Genomic DNA, 20,806 nt, shown 5'->3' on the forward strand with positions numbered 1-20,806 from the left:
ATCTTCCTTACAGAAATCATCAGAAATTTCTCTGAGATTTATTACGTATTAAGAAATTCTTTAAACATATATAATAATTACAATCTAATATATTCCAAACAACAACTTAAGATAAGGTTTGAATGTTTAAATTCACAATAAACAGAATAGATATAAGCTTATTAAAATAACAGAGTTTTAACATCAACCACATTTTGATAATTAAACATACATTTTGGAGAGCATAAATATCAAGTTATAGTTTAAAGAATCAAAGTACGCCAGTATCCTAGCCTAGGGGTAGCGCATCTTCCCCGTGATCTGGGCATCCCGAGTTCGAATTCTGGTTCGAGCTTGATTGTTCTTTACCCTATGTTCTATATGTGATGTGTGTGAAAGAGCCCCCCTTTAAAAAACGGTTGTGCAAGCGAGTGTGTGAATGTCATCTTCATATGAGCTAAAGTCAATTTCTAAGGGCAACAAGTTCAAGATTTCTGCCCTAGGGGGATTAGGGGTCCTTACCCTCATAATCTAATGCATCCCTCTCTCCCTGATCTCTTCAACTTGGTTGCAATTGATGCTCAATCAGGAGCAAACAGAATTAAAGTGCGGACCGTACTCTAGTCGAACTACCTGGTGCCCAAAGTATAATAATTTTTACCCAGCTTACAAGAACAAGTAACAATTTGTTATAGGAACATTATAACTTACTTAACTTCCTTAGCACTCTGACACTCTTCATCATTATTTGAAGAGTCATTATCTGAAGGTGCTGGAACAAGTTGTGTTTCTGAGTCGTTAATGAGTTCATCGTCATTTTCGAACTTTTTGGAAACATCATCTTCAGTATTGAAATTCACACTTTTCGTACCAGTCTGAATAACATTTCCTTGCCTTATTATCTGAAATATTCATTAGTTTAAAGAACTTTATCTTTTGTAGCAGGAAATTTTAGATTCATGAATTAAGTTAAACATATTTGGCGTACCTTATAATATAAATCAAATTCAGTGTTTTCCTTAGATGTGAAAAGAAGTCGAATGTTTTTCTGAGTTCCACAAGGAATGGCACTTTCAATAGTTTCCAGTTGTATGAAACTTCCTGATGGTGAAAAGAATGGGCTCAGAGACATTCCAGTGGATGGCTGGTTTAAACTGTCCAGCCTTGATCCTGAATATTGAGAATCTCTGGCATATTTCAATGATTTAGCCTAAAACAGTAGAAATTCTTAATAAATGCGGTGCAATTATACATTAAAAGAAACACAAGCAAATTTAGTTTTATGAGACTTCGAGAATGGTTCTTTGGTTTTGCTAATTATTTTAAGTATGCAGATAGTAAGTATTTTTCTTACAATCTATGATCTAAAGAAGAAAAAAATTGTTACGAGACCAATTTTGAATATCATATTCTTCTAAAAATCTCTGTTACATAAAGTATCACGCATATTGAATTTGGGATTCAAGAAACTAATTAAAAGGAAATTAACATAATCAAATGTTTTCAGAGTTGCGATATCTTCCCATCTACAGTTCTGAGGAAGGCTCATTTGCATATAGATAATCAGAATCTATATATAGAAAACACTCAAGCATGTTAAAAAATTAATATTAAGAATATTGAAGTCGAAATAAATTAAAGTAGATTTCCAATTTGATTTGTCAAATTTCTCGCCATATTTACAGTGTATCTATTCATGACAAAAATATTCAGCATTTGTTATGATAAAAATATATTCATCTTCAGAGACCAATTGTTTGTTCTCTAATTAATAGCAATATTAGCTACCAACCACTTACGTTGAGTAATAACTTGTGCCACTAATCATGAATTTGATTATGATTGGCAGTGAACATGTTAATATGTTATTGCTAATCAAATTTAATGAGCGACATCATATCACACCAAATGAAATTCTAATTTAAATCATACTTGCATAATAAACATGGAAGAATATTCTGATTGATTAATTATGCACGCAAAATTGTGAAATTAATTGGCGAAATCAGCCTGTTATTAAAGTTTATTGCCTGTGTCAAAGTTTTATTCTGCGTTTGAGAACAGGCGACAACTAATGATTTATATAAACGTCATGGGTTTGAAATGAAATAAAAAAGGAAAATTGTTGAAATAAAACTAGTGATTTTAATAGGGGAAAGTGTTTCTTAAACTTTTTACTATTTACTATTTATATATTTTATTATTATCTGTTTACTATTTATATTGATGAACCAACAGTTTGAAAATCATAATCCTATAAACACGCAGGAACCTATGTCTGTTTTAACTACGTGATTACCAACTTAAAAGTATCCATTGATTGCCAGAATGTAGGATGATTTTTTGAATTATTTTGATTATTCTTAGAAGAAAATTTGACTGACTACCTCCAACGTTAATAATTCGCTATTAAAGAAATATTCTAAATACCTGACAAATTCTCTAACCACTAAATAAAACTTCTCATAAATTTTTATTGATTTTTTTTTCATTAATTAGAAGAATAGCATTTTTTTTATTCACTTGGAGAAGATCGCTATATAACATTTTAGATACCATTTTGTTAACGGGACACCGATGACTACAAAATTTAAATGCTAACTCAATTCCGTTAGTGGCAACATTCATCAACGAAGTTTAGTGATGTCAGTTATTTTTCAAATTTGGGAGATGTTATTTCTAAGACGTCTCTTAATCAATTTCTTTGATTTAATTTATTAATTGTATTCTAAAAACACGTTTCTATGAATCCAAACTTTAGAATTACCGTACCTCTAATTGAACAGATTCAGCATCAGTACTCTGGCGAGCTAGAGTGTATTTAATGTAGCCATTATCGTCCGATGTATAATTGCTGCAGTATTTTACTTTCTTGTTTGCCAACCAACCTAAAATGATTCTTTTTCTAGAGATAGTGGCACAGATTTCAACTGGTTCTCCTGCCGCAGGACTGTCATCTGGATTGGTTACCTTAAGCTACAATAAAAAACACCAGTAATTGAATTATTTTTAACTATTTAAATTCCAAAAATATTTATATATAGGCTACAAAGTCGAGCATAAATGCCCATAAACTTACCTTTCCATTATAAGGTAAGCCTGGCTTGTAGTATTGTCTATAATTTTGCTCAGTGTTGAAATTCAAGTTTAAGGGTGAGTATTGTCGTTGGAGATACTCTGTCGCATTCTTTTGAACACCTTAAAAATAAATATTGCTATTACGAAGTAAGAAAAATTAAATCAGGTTAATACAAGGGGTGTTTTTTTTTTAAATTTTGTTTATATTTTCTTTGGGTACTTTGATGTGATTTCCGGATTAAAATATTTGAATGTCGAAGAACATTGTAAATTATAAATATGAAATAAAGTAGCAGAATTTTATTACATACAGAATGTCAGCTTGCAAGCAATCAGAAGGCTCTCAATCTAAAGCAGTTATTAATTGATTTCTATTTCTATTATTAGATTAAAGCCGGCGTCCAGGCATAGGGGTAGCGCGTCTTCCCTGTGATCCAGGCGTCCTGGGTTCAAGTCCCGTTGAGGGCATGGTTGTTCTTCATCTGTTCTGTCAGTGAGATGTGTGAATGTGCCCCCATGTAAAAAGGGGTTGTGCAAGCGAATGTGATGCGTGAATAGCTAAGACATACTCTTGGCCCTAGTTGGCGCTACTAAAACAAGAGGCGCTCCCTTGGCTTAAAGTCGCTGACTTCGTCAGTGAGTTTGTCTATGGCAAGTGCCATTATAAACAACAACAATTGAATTAAAGCTTTAAATAAAGTTATGAAAATTATATCTACGAGATGCTCCTGTGAGGACGAGGTGTCACAATTATTTACTTTCGGAATATTTAATGTGCAACTGCGAATTTTGAGAACCATCTATTTAACCCGTTCTTTTTCAAGAGATAATAACAGATTTATTCATATTTAAAAAATAATGCAGGTAAAAATTAGTCAAAGGTACTCTTTTATTAATAAACTTATTAATACATTGCGTTGATTATTTTCATAAGTTTCTATTGTTATATGTTATAAGTGTTTATTAACAAAGCACATAACCAATATTAATATAAAAAATGTATAAAAATCCATGATATAAAATGGAACTATGATTATGTAAATCTTTTGATATAAATACTAATAATTTAACACCTAGTTACAAAGAAATGTAAAGATGTTAATATTCTTTTTTTCATTAAAAGTGAATTTAAACAGAAAATTTAATAATATTCACCTGTTCCATCTTCTACCACATTTGCCACTACCATGATTCGCCGATATCTATAGACATTATCAGGTTCAATCAGAGATATATTTACGGTATAATTGTAACAGCCATCAATCTATAAAAGAAACGATCCAAATTTAAATTTCGACTTCAATCTTTCAGGTATATATACCTTCTGTTTGTTTGTAAAGTAATGCAATGAATGCGCTATTAAATGGTAGAATTTATCCACAAAAAATTGCTAAACGTCAATAATTTTGTTTTAGAATTTTTTTAATGTAATTTCATTTTTCTTAATTTGTCAAAAAAAAAACAATTTACTCTAATTTATTCTATTCATACAGTCAATATCAACTGGTCATTATTCAACTGGTCATGCACTGGTTAACTGGGCATGCATTCAAAATTTGATTCATATTAAATTCTTAAATTCAACAAATATTTCTACGAGCAATATATATATATATATATATATATATATATATATATGTGTGTGTGTGTGTGTGTGTGTGTGTGTGTGTGTGTGTGTGTGTGTACACATACATATGCTATATATATATATATATATATATATATATATAGGCAAAGGTATTAAAATCAAGTTAATAGGAAAATCAAACTAAACCAAATAAAAATTAAACTAAATAAAAAAAGAATTCGGCCTGAAAACTTTTTCAAGGGTCACCCTCAGGCAGGGATTCAAAAAAAGGGATTTTTTTTTTGAAAACTTTTAGAAAGAGTCTATTTCAAAAATACAAATTAAATTTATTTTGATCAGAAATAAATGTTTCCTTTTTTCTATGAACGATAATCATATTTTTGTTATAACAAAACTTACCTTAATTGATTCTTGTAAAACTGGTGTTTTGTCTCGTGAATAAGAATATCTTTCAAGGGATGTATTCAAATTCAAGATTCCTTTGACTGGTTTGCCATACGTGTATCTAATTCGAAAAGAGATATGATTTATGAGACATGATTATGATCTAAATAGTGAAAAAGAAAGATTTATTTATTATTTAAATAATATTGTAGTAAAAAAATCTTATTAACATTTTAGGGAAATCAACTATTTTTTTATTAATTTAATAGAATCCTGTATTGATGTTTGAAAGATCATTAAATAAAATATTTTACTATTATAGTCAAAGAAATAACACATTATTTTCCTAAATACATTTATTTAAATATTTTAATTAATATTTCGTATAATGAAGCTCCCGGTTTTACGTTCAGTTTAAGAACAAGCACCTGCTATTAATCTTAAAGGCAGTATATTTATCATAAAAACCATATATAAAGAATTTTAGTATATCGTAATTCGTCGGAAGAAAACTTAAATTTGTAGACACAAGAAAGTTATAGAAAGCGGATAAGGACAAAAAAATGGCAATATATGTAAATATTAAGGTTTTTATATTAAGAAAATTAAAAACTTTTCGTCATGAATTACATAGAAACAATTTTAAAATTTCTCTTTAGGGCAATATGAATAATTGTGATAGATGAAAGCGTTTCTTTTGTGTTATAGTTGACGCATATGCTATAATATTAATTGGCAAGAATTGCACTCCACCACATATAACAATACTCAATTTTTCAACCAATGTTTATTTAAATGAGAATTAACAAAATATGTAACTCTAATCCAATAAAATTAATATTTCACTATATTTTAAAAATGGAAAAATCCCTTTTCTTATTACTTGATAAAATTCAAGTTTATAAAAATATTTTGAGACTGAATGATAGTAAAATGTTATAAAGGAAACTAAAATATTGTGAAAACATGAATAGTTTAAATGCCATTGATAACTAAAATATATCAGGAAGGTATAAATATATTATCAGTTATTACAAATTATTTCTAGCTTGTTTAAGCACAAATTCCAGAAACAATGATTTAATATTGATTTAACACTTTCTACGAAATATGATTTTCAAATATTGAGTTCAATATATCTTGTATAATCACAAAAAATAACTTCGAATTCGCGTTTATTTTGTTTGTTATCTAAATAAATATAATATTTTATGCTTTATATTCTTAACAAAAAGTATATGTTTAAACACTAATGACATATTTTTTTGCTGCACACTCTTAGTTACAGTATCACTGTGAGTTTCTGCGATTTGAAATGAAGACTGCATTTAGAGAGAAAAAATATTACATAAGAAAAAGAAATATCAATGAATTCTCTAGTCCATTATAAAAGATAAATCATGTTCAACATCAGCAGATGTACCAAATCCGGTCAATCCCCCTGTCACTAAATACCTGTGAATGCCCTTGATAAAATGCTCAAAAATACCTGTCAGACAGGGGTATATTTTGCTTACTGACCTTTCCAGTTCTACTCTTTATCTACTTAATTAATGTATGTTGCTCTGGGCGACATATTAGATCCATCTCGAAACAAATTTATTTGCAGTAACGAAGCTTAGTTCACTTTCTAAATACTTTCATTCGCTCACAGTTACGTGACTTGAATCCCAATGAAGATGTAGGAATATAATTCTTCCTCTCTACATATTGTGAAAGAGTTATTTCACAGAATATATGAAAGAAATATATTTTTAAGGAATTCTAATCCAACATATATAAAAATGCACAGTAAATTTAATACCTGAATATATATATTTTTGTAGTTATTAAATTCACGAATGATTCTTATGGTAATTACAATAATTGAATTTAATTACTCATTAGAAATTAGAAATTTAATTTAATTACACCTCATGAATATTTAACAGAATATAATAGAAGCAGATTAATAGAAGACAACAGAATAACAATAACAAAAGAATTCTCAAAATAAGGAGAACTGTACTTATGAAATTTTTCTAATTATTGCATGTACACATAATAAATATCCTATGAAAAATATGTACCTTAAATAAAAATGATCCTATGCTTAAAATCGCATAGAGAGCTAATGGAAATCTAATATTCCAAAGCTGTAAAATAGCTGATTATTAATTTAATAAACATTTAATGAGTTTTTTCGTTTATTGATTTCTTTTATGCTATTTTCTGTTATTAAGTAACTTTGTGCAGATTCAGGTATTTTCATTAATTTATTATAACTTATGACTGCGCGACATCTACATTTCGCACAAAGTAATATCTAGGCAGAAGTTCGTCGTCTATAAATACTGCAATATTTAAATGATGAAACATATTAGAATCTGACCAATAATACTCAACAAAAATTTAATATTATCCTGATATTGTGTAATATATATTGTATTTTTTACAACTTTATTTATTTGGCTACTAACTTAAAATATTTTTGATCAACCAGTGTTTGAACTTTTACCGTCAGCTTAGCGGCAAAAAGCGGTTGTATAGTCTGCCTAGTTGAAAGTTTAACACTCAGAGTACTATCTAAATATATTCGCAATATTATGCAAACATTGTGCCAGTTAGACAGTATATGAGATGAACTTTTTCTACTGACATTCAGCAATACTTGCAATCAAAATTTTATTTATTACAATTTGCCTAGGAGCGTTAATTTATTCATTATAATTTTGAGCTTATAAATTAAAACTTGTGATATATTTCTTTTTAAGAATCAAAAGCTCCCTGAATATTTATAACCTCATATTGTCATTTCCGTTTCTAGGATACATATGATAACTTAAATAGCATTTTATAGCTCAAAGACTACCTCTAAATTTGTATAAATCTTAACTCTCCAGCTGCTTTTCCCGCGATTTCCGTGGGTAGGCAATCAGTCCATTTTCTATTGCATCTCTCGTTTTTCACAGTTTAGTTTGTTTATTTTTACAATTACAGATTTTTCTTACATCATATTATCACCGTGTAACATATAGTATCATTCATTTTGTTTGAAATATATCTGAACTTATTTGCAAACACAGCATCTAAATAGTGATTTTTTTTAAAAATTCAGAGTGTCAATCCTTTTTTATCATAAAATAAAGGACCACCAATTTCCTAGGTAGCCCAAAATATATTTATCACTTATTTGGTTACACAATACAAATTCAGTTTCTCCTTAAAGAGAAACTTAATCAGAATAATAATAACAGTTGAAATATAATTTCTTGTAGATAAGCATTCATAAGTTATAATTGTTGCATCAAATAATTCAACATTAACACAAATTACACAAATTTTAATTTTACTATAAAAAATGTGACATTTGTAGATCCAAATTTAAATAGACGGGATAGCATATTAGGGTCTCAATAAAAATGCACTTTGTAAATAATTACTGAAACACAAGCTATTTATAATAAATTTTAAAAGGAAATCTCTTGTAAATTTATAAAAATAGTTTGACTCATTATAATTCAATGCTAAATATAATTATAGCTTCGAAAATAAAGCATCATTATTTTTTAAAAATTCGATGCGAAATCTAGGCAGAATTTATTTATTTTTTGAAAATTATTGCACAAGTACATTGATATCAAAGAAATAGGCTTACTTAGCGCAAATCTCAACATCGAACTTTTCTGCATTTGCAAGCACAAAAGGAGGAAATTTAATGGTAACATCATATTTCGGAAGCACTAAAAAAGAAAAGAAATAGCCAATCTAGAGTATTAGATACATTTAATATCTATTACTTCGTTTAGTAGGATCGAAGTAAACAAGCAGATGCATCAAAAGAAGGTTATCTAAAGAAATCTATAATAAATCGATATTCAGCCACAGATAAGAACTGATGTTCAGGAATCAAATTTATAATTTGAAACTCTGATAAACAATTTTTACAAATTTTAGCAGGAACTTTAATCAGTAACTTTAAGGAGACATTCTTTGATAACAGATATTTATTCCATTTAATTTTCTTGAAAAATTTAATAGATGAAGACTTATGAAGCACTCTCTCTTAGAAAAAAGCCTTTAATTTAATGACTGTAAATTTATAAAATTTTCAGTTTAATAAAAAAACATTTGCTTCCACTAAAAAAAATATTTATAATCTTTATTTCAAAGAATTCTGATACATATTGATAAATTTTTTTTATTAACAGAACTTTTGTTGACAGCCGAACCAGAAATATGTGAAGATGAATGAAATTGTACAAAATACATAAAATTGATGAATTCCATTTTGAATACATTATCGTAAACTGAGTCATTAGCAATGCAAAAGCATATATTTAATATAAAAAAGAATAATTGTTTGTACAAACTTAAAATTCAGTAAACTTTAGTAAATTTTTTTCAAAGATTAATTTATATATATTACATAAAAAATAATGTTTTATAGTTTAAAAATAGCTAATAATTTTAATATTAATAGTAAATAATAATAATCTTTAAGAAGTTTCAGTTAGTTGGCTAAAAAGACAAAATTTCAATAAATCAGTTAAAAATTACTTTAAAGTGCAAAATAATATTGAAAAATAAAATCATATGGAATTCAATGCAAGATAATTGTTTATAAAATTGAATGTAACAACATTCAAGAGTTTTTTTTTTATCAAAGAGTAAATGAATACTCTCATACTAAAGTCCTTGAAACCTTTGAGTTATTTAGTTTTGCGATAAGGAATTAGTTATAAATTAGAAGCTGCGTCGCAAATATGAAAGTTCCTTCTATTATATAAAACATTTAAAAATAATAATACGATAAAAAAACCTATATTAATACAATAATAATTATTATTTTCATAACAAATCTGTAGTTTTCCTAGCAAAAGGATTTAATGGATTTATTATTTTAAATTTATAAATCTCCTCCCCTTGAATAATGATAAATAATAACTGCTACGAAAATATATGCATTATCTTTGACAAATGTTCAATCATAGTTGATATTGAAATACATCTATAAGTTTCTACTGTAGATTTAAACAACTTACCATATTCTTTAACTTCGAATGTTTGAGATTCTGTTGCATTTTTATTTGATACTGTGATTCGCCAATTTCCAAGCACGGGTTCATCAGCAAGTGGAAATTGCATTTGTTGTATACCTAAACAACAAAAACATTTATTAAAACTTTAAGAATTTAGGAATTTTAACAGAAGAATCACAGTTGAATTACCTGATTCATTGCGGACTGAGCTTTATTGTTCGATCTCTTATAAATGATGTTACAAGACTCTCATTCAAATACATATTTACGTAATCCCTCGAGATTGTGTTATGTAACGACAATTTTATATTACATAATTGAATTATAGATTAGTTTCAGCAAAATGTAATCACCTGGAGATTTAAAGATTTTGATAACATTAACCGAATTGGGTAAATTAAATATATTTTTATCATACAGAGGGAAAAGGAAAATAAACATATGAAATATCTATTATTATTTATTAACGATTACCTAGAAATAATTTCAAAAATATATATTAAAAAGTTCCTTAATTGTTGCTCACGGGCAATTTATTTCTTAACAGTTTATTTATATATTATAATTTTTTTAAAAAATTTTTTGAACGGTGCCTGCACATTAGATTTAAAATTAACATATTTAGATTCATTTCCTACCTCGATTGAGGATTTTATTCAACATCGTTTATTACTTTGTCCTCCTTAAAAAAAGTCTCACGATTTTTCAAAATTGTATACAGAAGAAGCTGTGAAATTTTCAGCCGTATCTAGTGATGCTTTGGCACATTTTATGTAAGATGTGTTAACCTTTTTATGTTTTAACCCTTAAATTAATTTTTTTATCAATTTTCAGCAGTTCAATAAGTTAATAGCAAAAAACAGCAATTTATGGTAATCCAAAAATTTCAAGCCAAACTTGCAACGTAGCTTACAAGTCTTACGTTTAAACCAATCCAGACCTCTTTTGTCGAGAAATATATATATCAACTCCATCTCATGGGGAAAATAACTCCATGATGTTTCCTTACATATAGAGTAAGAAATTAAATGAATGTAAATTATAAACACTGATTGAAAATGAATGTATGTCAATTCTCTACTTCAATAATTAATAGTATTAAATGAGTCAGTAACCACACTCAACGAATATTGTTGTGTACATTTGAATACGTCGGTGCGGGACAGCGAATTTTGATAACATCATGTAATCACTTTAAGAGATATTCATTGTATTTTCATAATGTTTTTAGGCACCACTCACTATAAGCGCATAGGAGTAAAAATAAAAGCACTGTTTTTCTTTCCTATTTAGTGGTGATATTTTTTGTGTGGCAAAATTCTCTTATTCTTAAATGTGAAATATATAATTTATTCAACATATTTACCTGAGATTCTTTTAATCAGGGAGCGACATATTATTTCGGGAAGAAAACGAAAAAAAAAACTAATTAAAAAGGAATAATATATCTTAATATTTAATTTCCAAATTTTACGAATGGTATTCAGACCAGAGATGAATTTATATTTCATAAATTAATTTGCCTTGTCTAAGCCTGGATTAAAATGATTTCAGGCAGATATATTAAGCTGATTCTTTGTGGCATGATGTTCTTTTTTGTGACCATATTAATACATATTTCTAAAGGAAAAAAATCTTGCTGCCTTAATATTTCATATGGTTTCAAAAAAAAATGAAAAATCAAGTATGTATTTAATTTTTATATGAAAGCAATTTCATATAATGTATAAATTTAATTTAAAAAAGAGCAACTACATTGGCGTAATTGATATGTTTATTTTTCAACTCCTACTAAGCACTGAATAATAAAAATTACCTTTCCCTAAAGAGATTCCTTTAAATTGAAACAATCTCGTTCCCTTCGGATCTTCAACGTAGACTTCCGCTATCTAAAGAAAACAACACGATAGAAAACTAAGCAAGGAAATAATTGCATCCAAAGCATAATATATTATTAAAGAATTAAAATGAATTATGATTTTAATACATTGTTTAAAATAAATTTGCGAATGAGCAAAAACAAAAATGATATCTGTAAAGTTTTATCTCTTCTAATTCTATTCTGCAAATTCTTTTACAAGTTTATATATTAATAACCATGCCTAGTTATAAAATTATTTAATTGTAACAGAAGTCTAAATAAAAATTTTCTTGAGTCGAATTTGAGAATTGTTCTTAATTCATATCTTAAAAATGCTATGGTATATAGATACTTTCTTATGCGTTAAATTAATTTTAAAAGTCGCTTGAAATAAATCATGAACTTACTGCTTTGATGATTTTCATAAAAAATTAAATTTGACAAGAAAGATTTAGAAACATTTATAAGATAAATACAAAATTTGTTTCACTTAAACTCACAAATTATCTTTTCAGCAAGGAATTGTTTTACTTATATATTTATATACTTTATTTATACTTACATCATCTTCATCATCAGAGGGTTTCAAGTTTCTATCCAATTTTAGAACGCGAAATTTCACTGCAAGACAAACGATAAAGAATTAATATTACGTACATCTTTATTTATATTTAAGATGAATGTGTGTGTGTGTGTGTGTGTGTGTGTGTGTGTGTGTGTGTGTGTGTGTGTGTGTGTGTGTGTGTGTGTGTGTGTGTGTGTGTTTACATTACGCAGATTAGACTTGGTCTATGACATCTACATTCTGTGTATATCTCTTATTCTCAACTTGGCGCATATATGGTTTTTAATATTATTATCAGAAATTTAATTAATTAAAATTAAATGAAATTCCTGTATTTTTCTGGCGATAACATCCAAAAATATTTTAGCTCAAAAAAGATATTTAAATCATCTTGAAACTAAGAAAATTTATTTTTTCACTTATTTTAAATTTGTATTGATCTTTAAAATCTTAAGATTGACGATTCTATTTTCAGTCATTTTTTAACGCATTGATATATTTAATTCACTAATTTTAAAAAAAAATGCTTGGTTTCAAAAAAAACGTTTTGTATTACTCACAGCTGTTAAATAAGATACTCCGATGCTGAATAATTTTATTTAGTAATTTTTTTTAACATTTTATGAGTATGTTTTGATTTTGCAATCAAGTTATTCGCTTAGTTGAAATTTAATGATTCCCTGTTTCAATTTAAAACTAAAATTTTTGATGAGATGATTGAAAGGCAGAATTAGTATGTACATAGCTCAATGAAAAGAGCTAGTACAAGGTATCCAAATAAGCACTGTTTATTTGCTTACTTGCAGCTGCTTGTTTAACAAAATGGGAATTTCGACATAATAAATTTTAAGCTACGCATAAATGATTTAAAAAAAATTCGCATGCAGTAATCGTGATGCTTCCTAAAAGCTACTACATTAAGAATACGCTAGAAAGAAAATTAAGAAAAACTATAAATTTTTATTTTTAAAGTACGTTTTATTTAAAAATATGAGTTTCATAATACATTAAATTTTTATTTCAAGATAAATGCAATAATTTTCCTTCAGCTTGTAAACAAGATGTTCCACTTTTATTACTCGTATACATTTTATTCATTGTTGCGTTAGTAACTGTCCTGCTAAATAAAACAACAAAATAAAGATTTTTACCTTCTTGCCCAGGTTTATATATGGGCTTATCTGTTTGAATAAGGTAAATATTTTCTTTTGGTGTTGAAAAATACACTTTGTCACTGCCACTGATGCATTCACCATCAATAGTGCCATTAATTTCCAATCGTCCATTGTAGACATTGTCGCTGTTAATGGTATTTACAAAGAAATCTAAAAGCGTATCACTCTCGCCTACAAATAAAAAAAATGATGTATTCCAGATGATGGATTTAATGCAATAAAAGAAAAATTATCTTTTCAAAACAACAGCAAAAACGCAATACCCTTTTCAAGTTTAAATTCCTGTTCCTTAGCAAGAGTTTCGTTTCCATTGTACGACTCAGAATAGAATAATTTAACTTTCAAAAAACCTTCATCTATGGCACCAAAGCGAAGAACTTGTAATTCATTATTAGTTCCGAGTTTTATAGACCTTGGAGATGTAAAGATGTAACCACTGCAAAGAAATTAAGAATAAAATATTATGTTTAGTTAAAACATACATTATCAATTTGCGTATTAGATAATAGTACATAATGAAATCATCACATTTGAATAGAATCTACCGAAATATATTTAATTCGGTCATTGCAAAACTAATTTGAAGCTAATTTTATACAAGGTATCCTCTGTAATCATGGGTCAATATTTAATTTCTAAATTGTTATTGATAGCCTTACGCTTCTAATTGAATGAATACTTTAAATGACTTAAATCATTCTATATTTATTGGTTTCGGTCAATAAATTTTCCACTAAAAATTGTTTTAATTTTTTTTATCCTCCTAATTATTACAGTCTTATTTAGTAAAATTTTACAGTAACATGTTTAGAGAAAAATGCAACCAATCGAATTTAAATTAATGTTTACTATTTATATTAATGTTTTCTTGTTATATTTTATAAACTGAAAACGAAATTTAGTATAAATGGCCTTTGTTAATTTCTGTGGATTAATATAAATTTGCTACAAAATAATTTACATTTTTTAAAATTATATCTTTTGAAATATAAAAGTGGGAAATTCATTATCAAAAAGCGAGCACTTCAATTAATCAATAAGTAGAATAGATATATTATTTTATAGGAAAACATAATTGTGTATGTAATCTAATTTCATATTGTCATACGAATTTTCCTTCAGTAAGATTTAAAATGGATTCAAAAATTCAGGCAATTTGGGGCATTTACCAGATAGGTTTTATTTTACTCAATTTTGATTAAATTTAATTTAGGAATTAAATTATGACAAAATATCAAATAGGACATACAAAAAATAAATCATTATCGTTAATTAACAATCTCACTACACTGAAAAAGGCCATATCCCTCATTTTTAAGAACAGTAACCCAGTCATACTGTTTTCTACTATGATTGTTTTCTACTATAACACTGATATTTCTAATTCTAGTATCCAGTGTCTTCTACTGCAGAATATCACATCATCCAATCGCCAACGCAACGCTGAAAAATAAGACTATCAATAATAACTGTTGGCGATACGAAATGGTTTGGCGATGTAGAGTGGATGGATTCTTCATTCCGTTCGAAGAAAGAATTAGTGTGAGAATTTTAAAAAAATAGGATTCAAATATTAATTGGACAGAAAGGAATAAAATATGAAAATTACCCATCTAATTGGTCTTCAGCTATGCAAGCAACGAATAGCAGAAACAAATAAGTCACAATTCTCATTTCTTTTTTTACATCCATATTGATATTTTCTTTGAACTTGAGACCTAAAAGAATAATTATCTGTGATTAGAACAATATCTGAACTAAACAAGGAGATTTACAAATAAAACTATGCTTTTGAATTTTATAATGTCTTTGCTAAATTTATCAAAAATATCGCCAACTTTATCTAGTATTCGTTTGTATCCAAATTTCGCAACTTTTCAGGTATTTGCTTTTATCTGTTTGTTCTCTATTTTTGTGAATGTTAAACATGTTATGACTTATGCAATATGTAACTTATTTAGCTGAAATTTAAGAGAAAAAGTACTTTCAAACAGTTTCATATGAATAATTTATATATGTGCTTGGCCTCATTATAATGCCGGGTTTACACTCGGCTTGTTATAAGTCGGCAAAGAGGCAACGCATGCGTAGAAAAGCTGAAAAATGCTGTTTGGTCGATAGCAAGAAATTTTCCTGACGGGAGAACTGCAGGCCCTGTGTTGTATGTTTTCTCTCTGCGCATGAGTTTGTAGAATTTGCGGGATTTTTTTTTTTGGGGGGGGGTGAAAAAATTGATCACCTATCGTAGAATAATTTCGACATATTTGCTCTTTATGATGCGAGGTTGAGTTCTTTTTTTTCATTTTATTTGCTACTTCTTTTCTATAGTTTTCCAAATTTAAGTACGTTGATTTTTTTATTTTTTATTTTACCATGTTTATTTGTGTAAATATCTACCACTTTAATACGATACGCAGAGAAAAAGAAAAATTCAGGGACGCCAAAACGGCAATTTATAGCCAATTATGGAATGCTTGAATCAATCTTATGAAGTTGTGGCAAACATAAATCTGTCTCTTTATACGCATGGGCTGCCTACTTTACATCTTATAACTGACCGAGTGTACACCCGGCATTAAATTCAATAGTATTTTGTTTTCTAAGATATTTTAAGATTATTTACATCGTCTGTGTTTTTAAAGCTTGTGCAATATTCGACTATTTTTATGCAGAATTCTTCAAAGACTGGATGAAAATTTAATTGAATATGTGAACTGGTATTTACCAAATAAATTATATTTTGATACATAAATAATTTTAAAAATGTCGGTGTGTGTGTGTGTGTATGGTGATGACAAGCCTTACTGCAGTTTAAAATTTAAGCAGTTAAAAATCATTAAAGTATATCCTGGGTTAATTGGATATAATTCTGGTACAATATATAATGAATACAGTCTCGGTTTCCATTACATTTAAGGATTAAAGAGTGTTCCACTTTATAAGAAATATCAGTGGAACTTTACACCTACTTTTAAATATGTTTTCTGTTATATTAGTTATTTTTTATATGATTTAAAATGAAAATGAGGTGGAAATAACACTCTTAATTAACATAAGCCTTTTCACTATTTTGTAGATTAAGGTTCACAAAAATATATTTTTTTAAATATGAAATGTTTAGAAAATGGTTCTTTTTTAATAATATATTCTCAGTTTCATTTTATTTTATTTATCAGCAATGACTCTATAAAATAATGAAGAAGTAGTATTGGTAGAACACGGAAGACAAGCTTTATGTTAAATTGAAAAACAAAATGTTCACACATTTTATGCAAAGATTTTCTAATTGAGCTGGAGCTTAACTTACAAATTTTTAAGAAAGCAAATACACTAATTATTAAAAAATGAATATTTTAATAAGATGGAATGTAATCATATGATATACATAAACATAACTCTAAAGATACCATTCTTCTTATATTGAAAACATTGTTCACTTTTATAGAAATAAACCGACATCCTGGTAAAGCTTTATTTTTAAAGAACTATGAAAATGTATTTTATGCAATCATATCCTCGAAGTTACTGAAGAAAAACGTATACTTTTGATTAATTTTTAATTGAAAATCCAATTAAATTTTCTAAACACCCTTTCTTATTGAGCACTTACTATTCATGAAGTAACTAAGAGCCATTTTATTAGCTCTAGGTGCTCGGTATATTTTTTCATGTCGCATGACATAATGATGACAAACTTTAAGTATTATCATACTAAAATACCCTTTTGTATTGTTATGTGATTTACATTAATTCCATATTATCTAGTATTTATCATATAATAATTTATTAAAAACCTGCCAAGTAATACGAAAGTGCGAACTGTATTTAAGATGAACTATCGACATCTATTTAGCGCCTTAGGATAGCATAATGTTTTGACTCGAGATTGGAATTGTAAAATTTTCAGTTTTTGAATCTGTTAATTCAGTCTCAAATTCAAAGATAAGAAATTAGAGATAAAATTAAAAGATAAGTTAATTTAATTGCTAAAGATCTCATAAAGCCGTTTTAGTATCTCAGGTATCATTTAAGTTCATTCGTTATCATTCTCTCAAGTACCATTAAGAAGTATTGAAATAATAATAAATATTGAGAAAGATAATTGATAAGAAAAATATGATATATAATTACAGAGGTAAAGTTCATAAAATGTGAAAATTTCAGTAAAAATTTTAAATATAACGTTAATTTGTTTTCCATTTATGTAAATATAGTACAATTATAATATTAATATGCAGTGGAAATGATATTTCGTAATATTAGCATCGAAAAAATAACTTTTCTGAGTTACTTAAAAATTGATTACAATTCAAAGGAAAACCAAATAAAATGAATCAAGAATGTAGTGATTGCATTAAAAATTGAATTAAATCACAAACGATTCCAACCTTTCACAAACTGTGGGAAAACCCACTATAAAACATGAAAACAGCCAAGGACTACTTTAATGAAAACGAAAATCTTATTTTCTCAGTCAAAGTGCTATATGGATTGAAGAGACAAGAAGTCTACAAGAATTATCTAATAAACTGTAGTCTGCTAGAACTGTGGTTTGAGGAACCGGTCTCGGATTCAAGTAAATAAAAAAAAATCTTGCTGATGCAAAAACAGGTTGGAGAAGAACTTCGCATGGGGTTCGACATCATTAAAGGGTTGACGTCTACAATGAATCATTTCGTTGTTGACATTAGGTAAACTTATCTAAAAGATACCATTTTGAGACTGGAAGAGTTGTCGTTTGGAGAACCGGTCTTCACATAATTAGTTAAATGTATTTTTGATTTTTTTCAAAAATAATTGTAAAAAAAATAAATAAGATATAAGTCAAATATTCCTAGTTAAGATCTTAACATATACTTCTTTTTGATATTCCAAATGATATTTGGATTCAAATTTTTTTGTTTCAAGCTGTGATGAAGTTAAAAGGCAGCACAGAGAAAATAATAGATAAAAATTATAACTCTCACTGCCAAATAATCAGGAATCAATCAAGGTTTTAGATGGACCTTGGGCAGGTGGCAAGGGCAACACCTTGAGCTGCTATTTTTTTCATCATATATCATACAATAAAACCTTTTGCTTTGTACAAGTTTGATATGTAATACTCGGTTTTTCAGTGGAATCATACAAAGATGTACCTAAAATGTGAATCATATTTCCAAGGGTACATATGGTGTACGTAATAAAGCGCATTTTCTTAGATGTATTTTTATTGTATATTATTCAAAATAATTCTACAAGGTGCTGATAGAGAAATTTAAAAAAAAGTGCGTACTCTTATAAATTTCGAAAAATAAAAGTTTTTTCGTTCCAAGAGAAAATATTATTCTTTCAGAAAACATTTGTAACAATGAAAAAAAAAATTAAAAGTAGTGAAATAGTATTGAAGTTTTAATAAAATCAAAACAAGAATTAAAGTTATTTTGGAATATGTTAAATAGTTTTATATAATCTTATTATTTAAGTATTTATATAATATTTTTAATATATAAATTAATTTGTTATGTTCTAAAAAACTATAAATATTTTGAAATATATTAAGTAGTTATGAATGATCTTAACATTTAAGTATCTATATACTGTTTTTAGTACATACGTATTTACAATTTGTATTGTAATGAAAGCAGCGAGCGAAACTGCAACTGCACGTTTTGTATCCTGAATTATTTTATTAAAGTATGGAGGCCTATAAATCAGAACAGACAAACGCATCTCTCATAAAAATTTGATATATGAAAGACAAAAGTAAACAGTTAATGATTAAATCATCTTCTAAAATTGTTTAACATACGCCTTTTATTTTTTTCGCCATTGTATTAGACATAAATACATTTCTGAGGAAGTTGTAACGGAAAAAAAAATATTTTTCATGTTTCCTTCATTGTTGTAGAATTTGGTGTCGATGTTTTGCAATGATCAAGCAAATGTTTCCTTTAGTCGACCACGACAGATGTCTGATACTTGCTCCAATGTTTAGAGCAATGTCTTCTAACTTTTAAACATATTATTAGATGTTCTCTAGAGGAGTATTTTTTAGCATTATAAACTATATATTATCTTCTAATGAATGATTGTGTTTTTTATTGTCATTTCTGAATGCCATTGAGATATAATTTTACTCCACACTTTAAGTAATTAATGTTTTGCTTTTTGTATTTCAAATGCATATCTCATAGGATATATAAGATGAGGACATTAAGGAAATATAAAACTAATATTTAATTAATCAAAAATCAATCAAAGACTAAGCTGAAAAACAAAAGCACAGATAAGTCAGGGTATAATATTTTAACAATATTTATTTCAGACCTTGAATACACATACATTTTCTTTAGTGGCTTTTAAATTATCGATATTTCTTATTTAAAAATTATGCAATTTTTTTTCAGTGTCAAAATGAATATTTATGAATGAGGCAGAAAAGTTTTGGATTTCTTAGTAATTTTTTGAACTTTTCTTTGTGTTATATTTTTATATACTTCCTATCAGAAATTTGAATGATATAGTATGTTGTAAATCGAAAGAAAAACGGCTATTTCTTAATAACTACAACTCAGATTGTGACATTTCATTGTTTTAAGTCTATAATAAAATTTAAAATAGAGATAAAATGAATAAGAAAGAAAACGTTAGTGTACAATTGCAAAACGTCGAGGAAATATATTGTTTTATTTTTACAACATATAATACTCATTATAGGAAAAAAAAAGTCTCTATATACAAACCAGATTTAATTCAGGATGCATATATTCTCCCTTATTTCTATAGACACCAAACAAAGATAATTTGTATTGTTCATCTTTCAAAAATGGCCTGTTAGAAGCTTTTAAGAAAATATTGAGCTGGAGAATTATGAAAGTATAGGGATAAAATGAATAATAAATTTCATTTTAATTTATTATTCATGTATTAAATAGGTCACTCCTTTGTGTGTTCGTATTTCATAACTATTTAAAACGTTGAACTAGTCATGCGTCCATAATTCTAAAGAAAACTGATATTAATGGAGTTGCGAAGAATGATTTTTGTGAATTGTCGTGCTAAAAGAACCACAAGCGTAAAATGGAATGGATCAGGTTTGGTCACGAAACAGAACGGATAGAAGTGCAGTTCATCTTTGCCTTACATGTGAAATTCTAGGGTAAATACAATGGT

The 20,806-nt window shown here is 27.4% G+C and overlaps 1 protein-coding gene across 4 annotated transcripts in view; it reads right to left on the reverse strand.

Annotated features, from left to right (window-relative positions):
• LOC129960760 (alpha-1-inhibitor 3-like) overlaps positions 1-20,806 on the reverse strand; it is a 69,101-nt gene that overhangs the window by 34,176 nt on the left and 14,119 nt on the right. For all 4 annotated transcript variants that reach the window (XM_056074404.1, XM_056074395.1, XM_056074385.1 and 1 more), the window contains exons 2-14: positions 15,261-15,369; positions 13,915-14,087; positions 13,628-13,822; positions 12,474-12,532; positions 11,867-11,939; positions 10,054-10,167; positions 8,667-8,751; positions 5,045-5,150; positions 4,213-4,321; positions 3,059-3,177; positions 2,752-2,955; positions 968-1,189; positions 691-881 (exon numbers count right to left, since the gene is read on the reverse strand). In XM_056074404.1, coding sequence (XP_055930379.1) covers positions 691-881; positions 968-1,189; positions 2,752-2,955; positions 3,059-3,177; positions 4,213-4,321; positions 5,045-5,150; positions 8,667-8,751; positions 10,054-10,167; positions 11,867-11,939; positions 12,474-12,532; positions 13,628-13,822; positions 13,915-14,087; positions 15,261-15,343 — 1,733 coding nt within the window. In that variant the 5' untranslated portion in view covers positions 15,344-15,369. The remainder of the gene's footprint in view (positions 1-690; positions 882-967; positions 1,190-2,751; positions 2,956-3,058; positions 3,178-4,212; positions 4,322-5,044; positions 5,151-8,666; positions 8,752-10,053; positions 10,168-11,866; positions 11,940-12,473; positions 12,533-13,627; positions 13,823-13,914; positions 14,088-15,260; positions 15,370-20,806) is intronic.

The sequence above is a fragment of the Argiope bruennichi genome, chromosome 2, assembly GCF_947563725.1.
Source record: "Argiope bruennichi chromosome 2, qqArgBrue1.1, whole genome shotgun sequence".
Taxonomy (NCBI): Eukaryota; Metazoa; Arthropoda; class Arachnida; order Araneae; family Araneidae; genus Argiope; species Argiope bruennichi.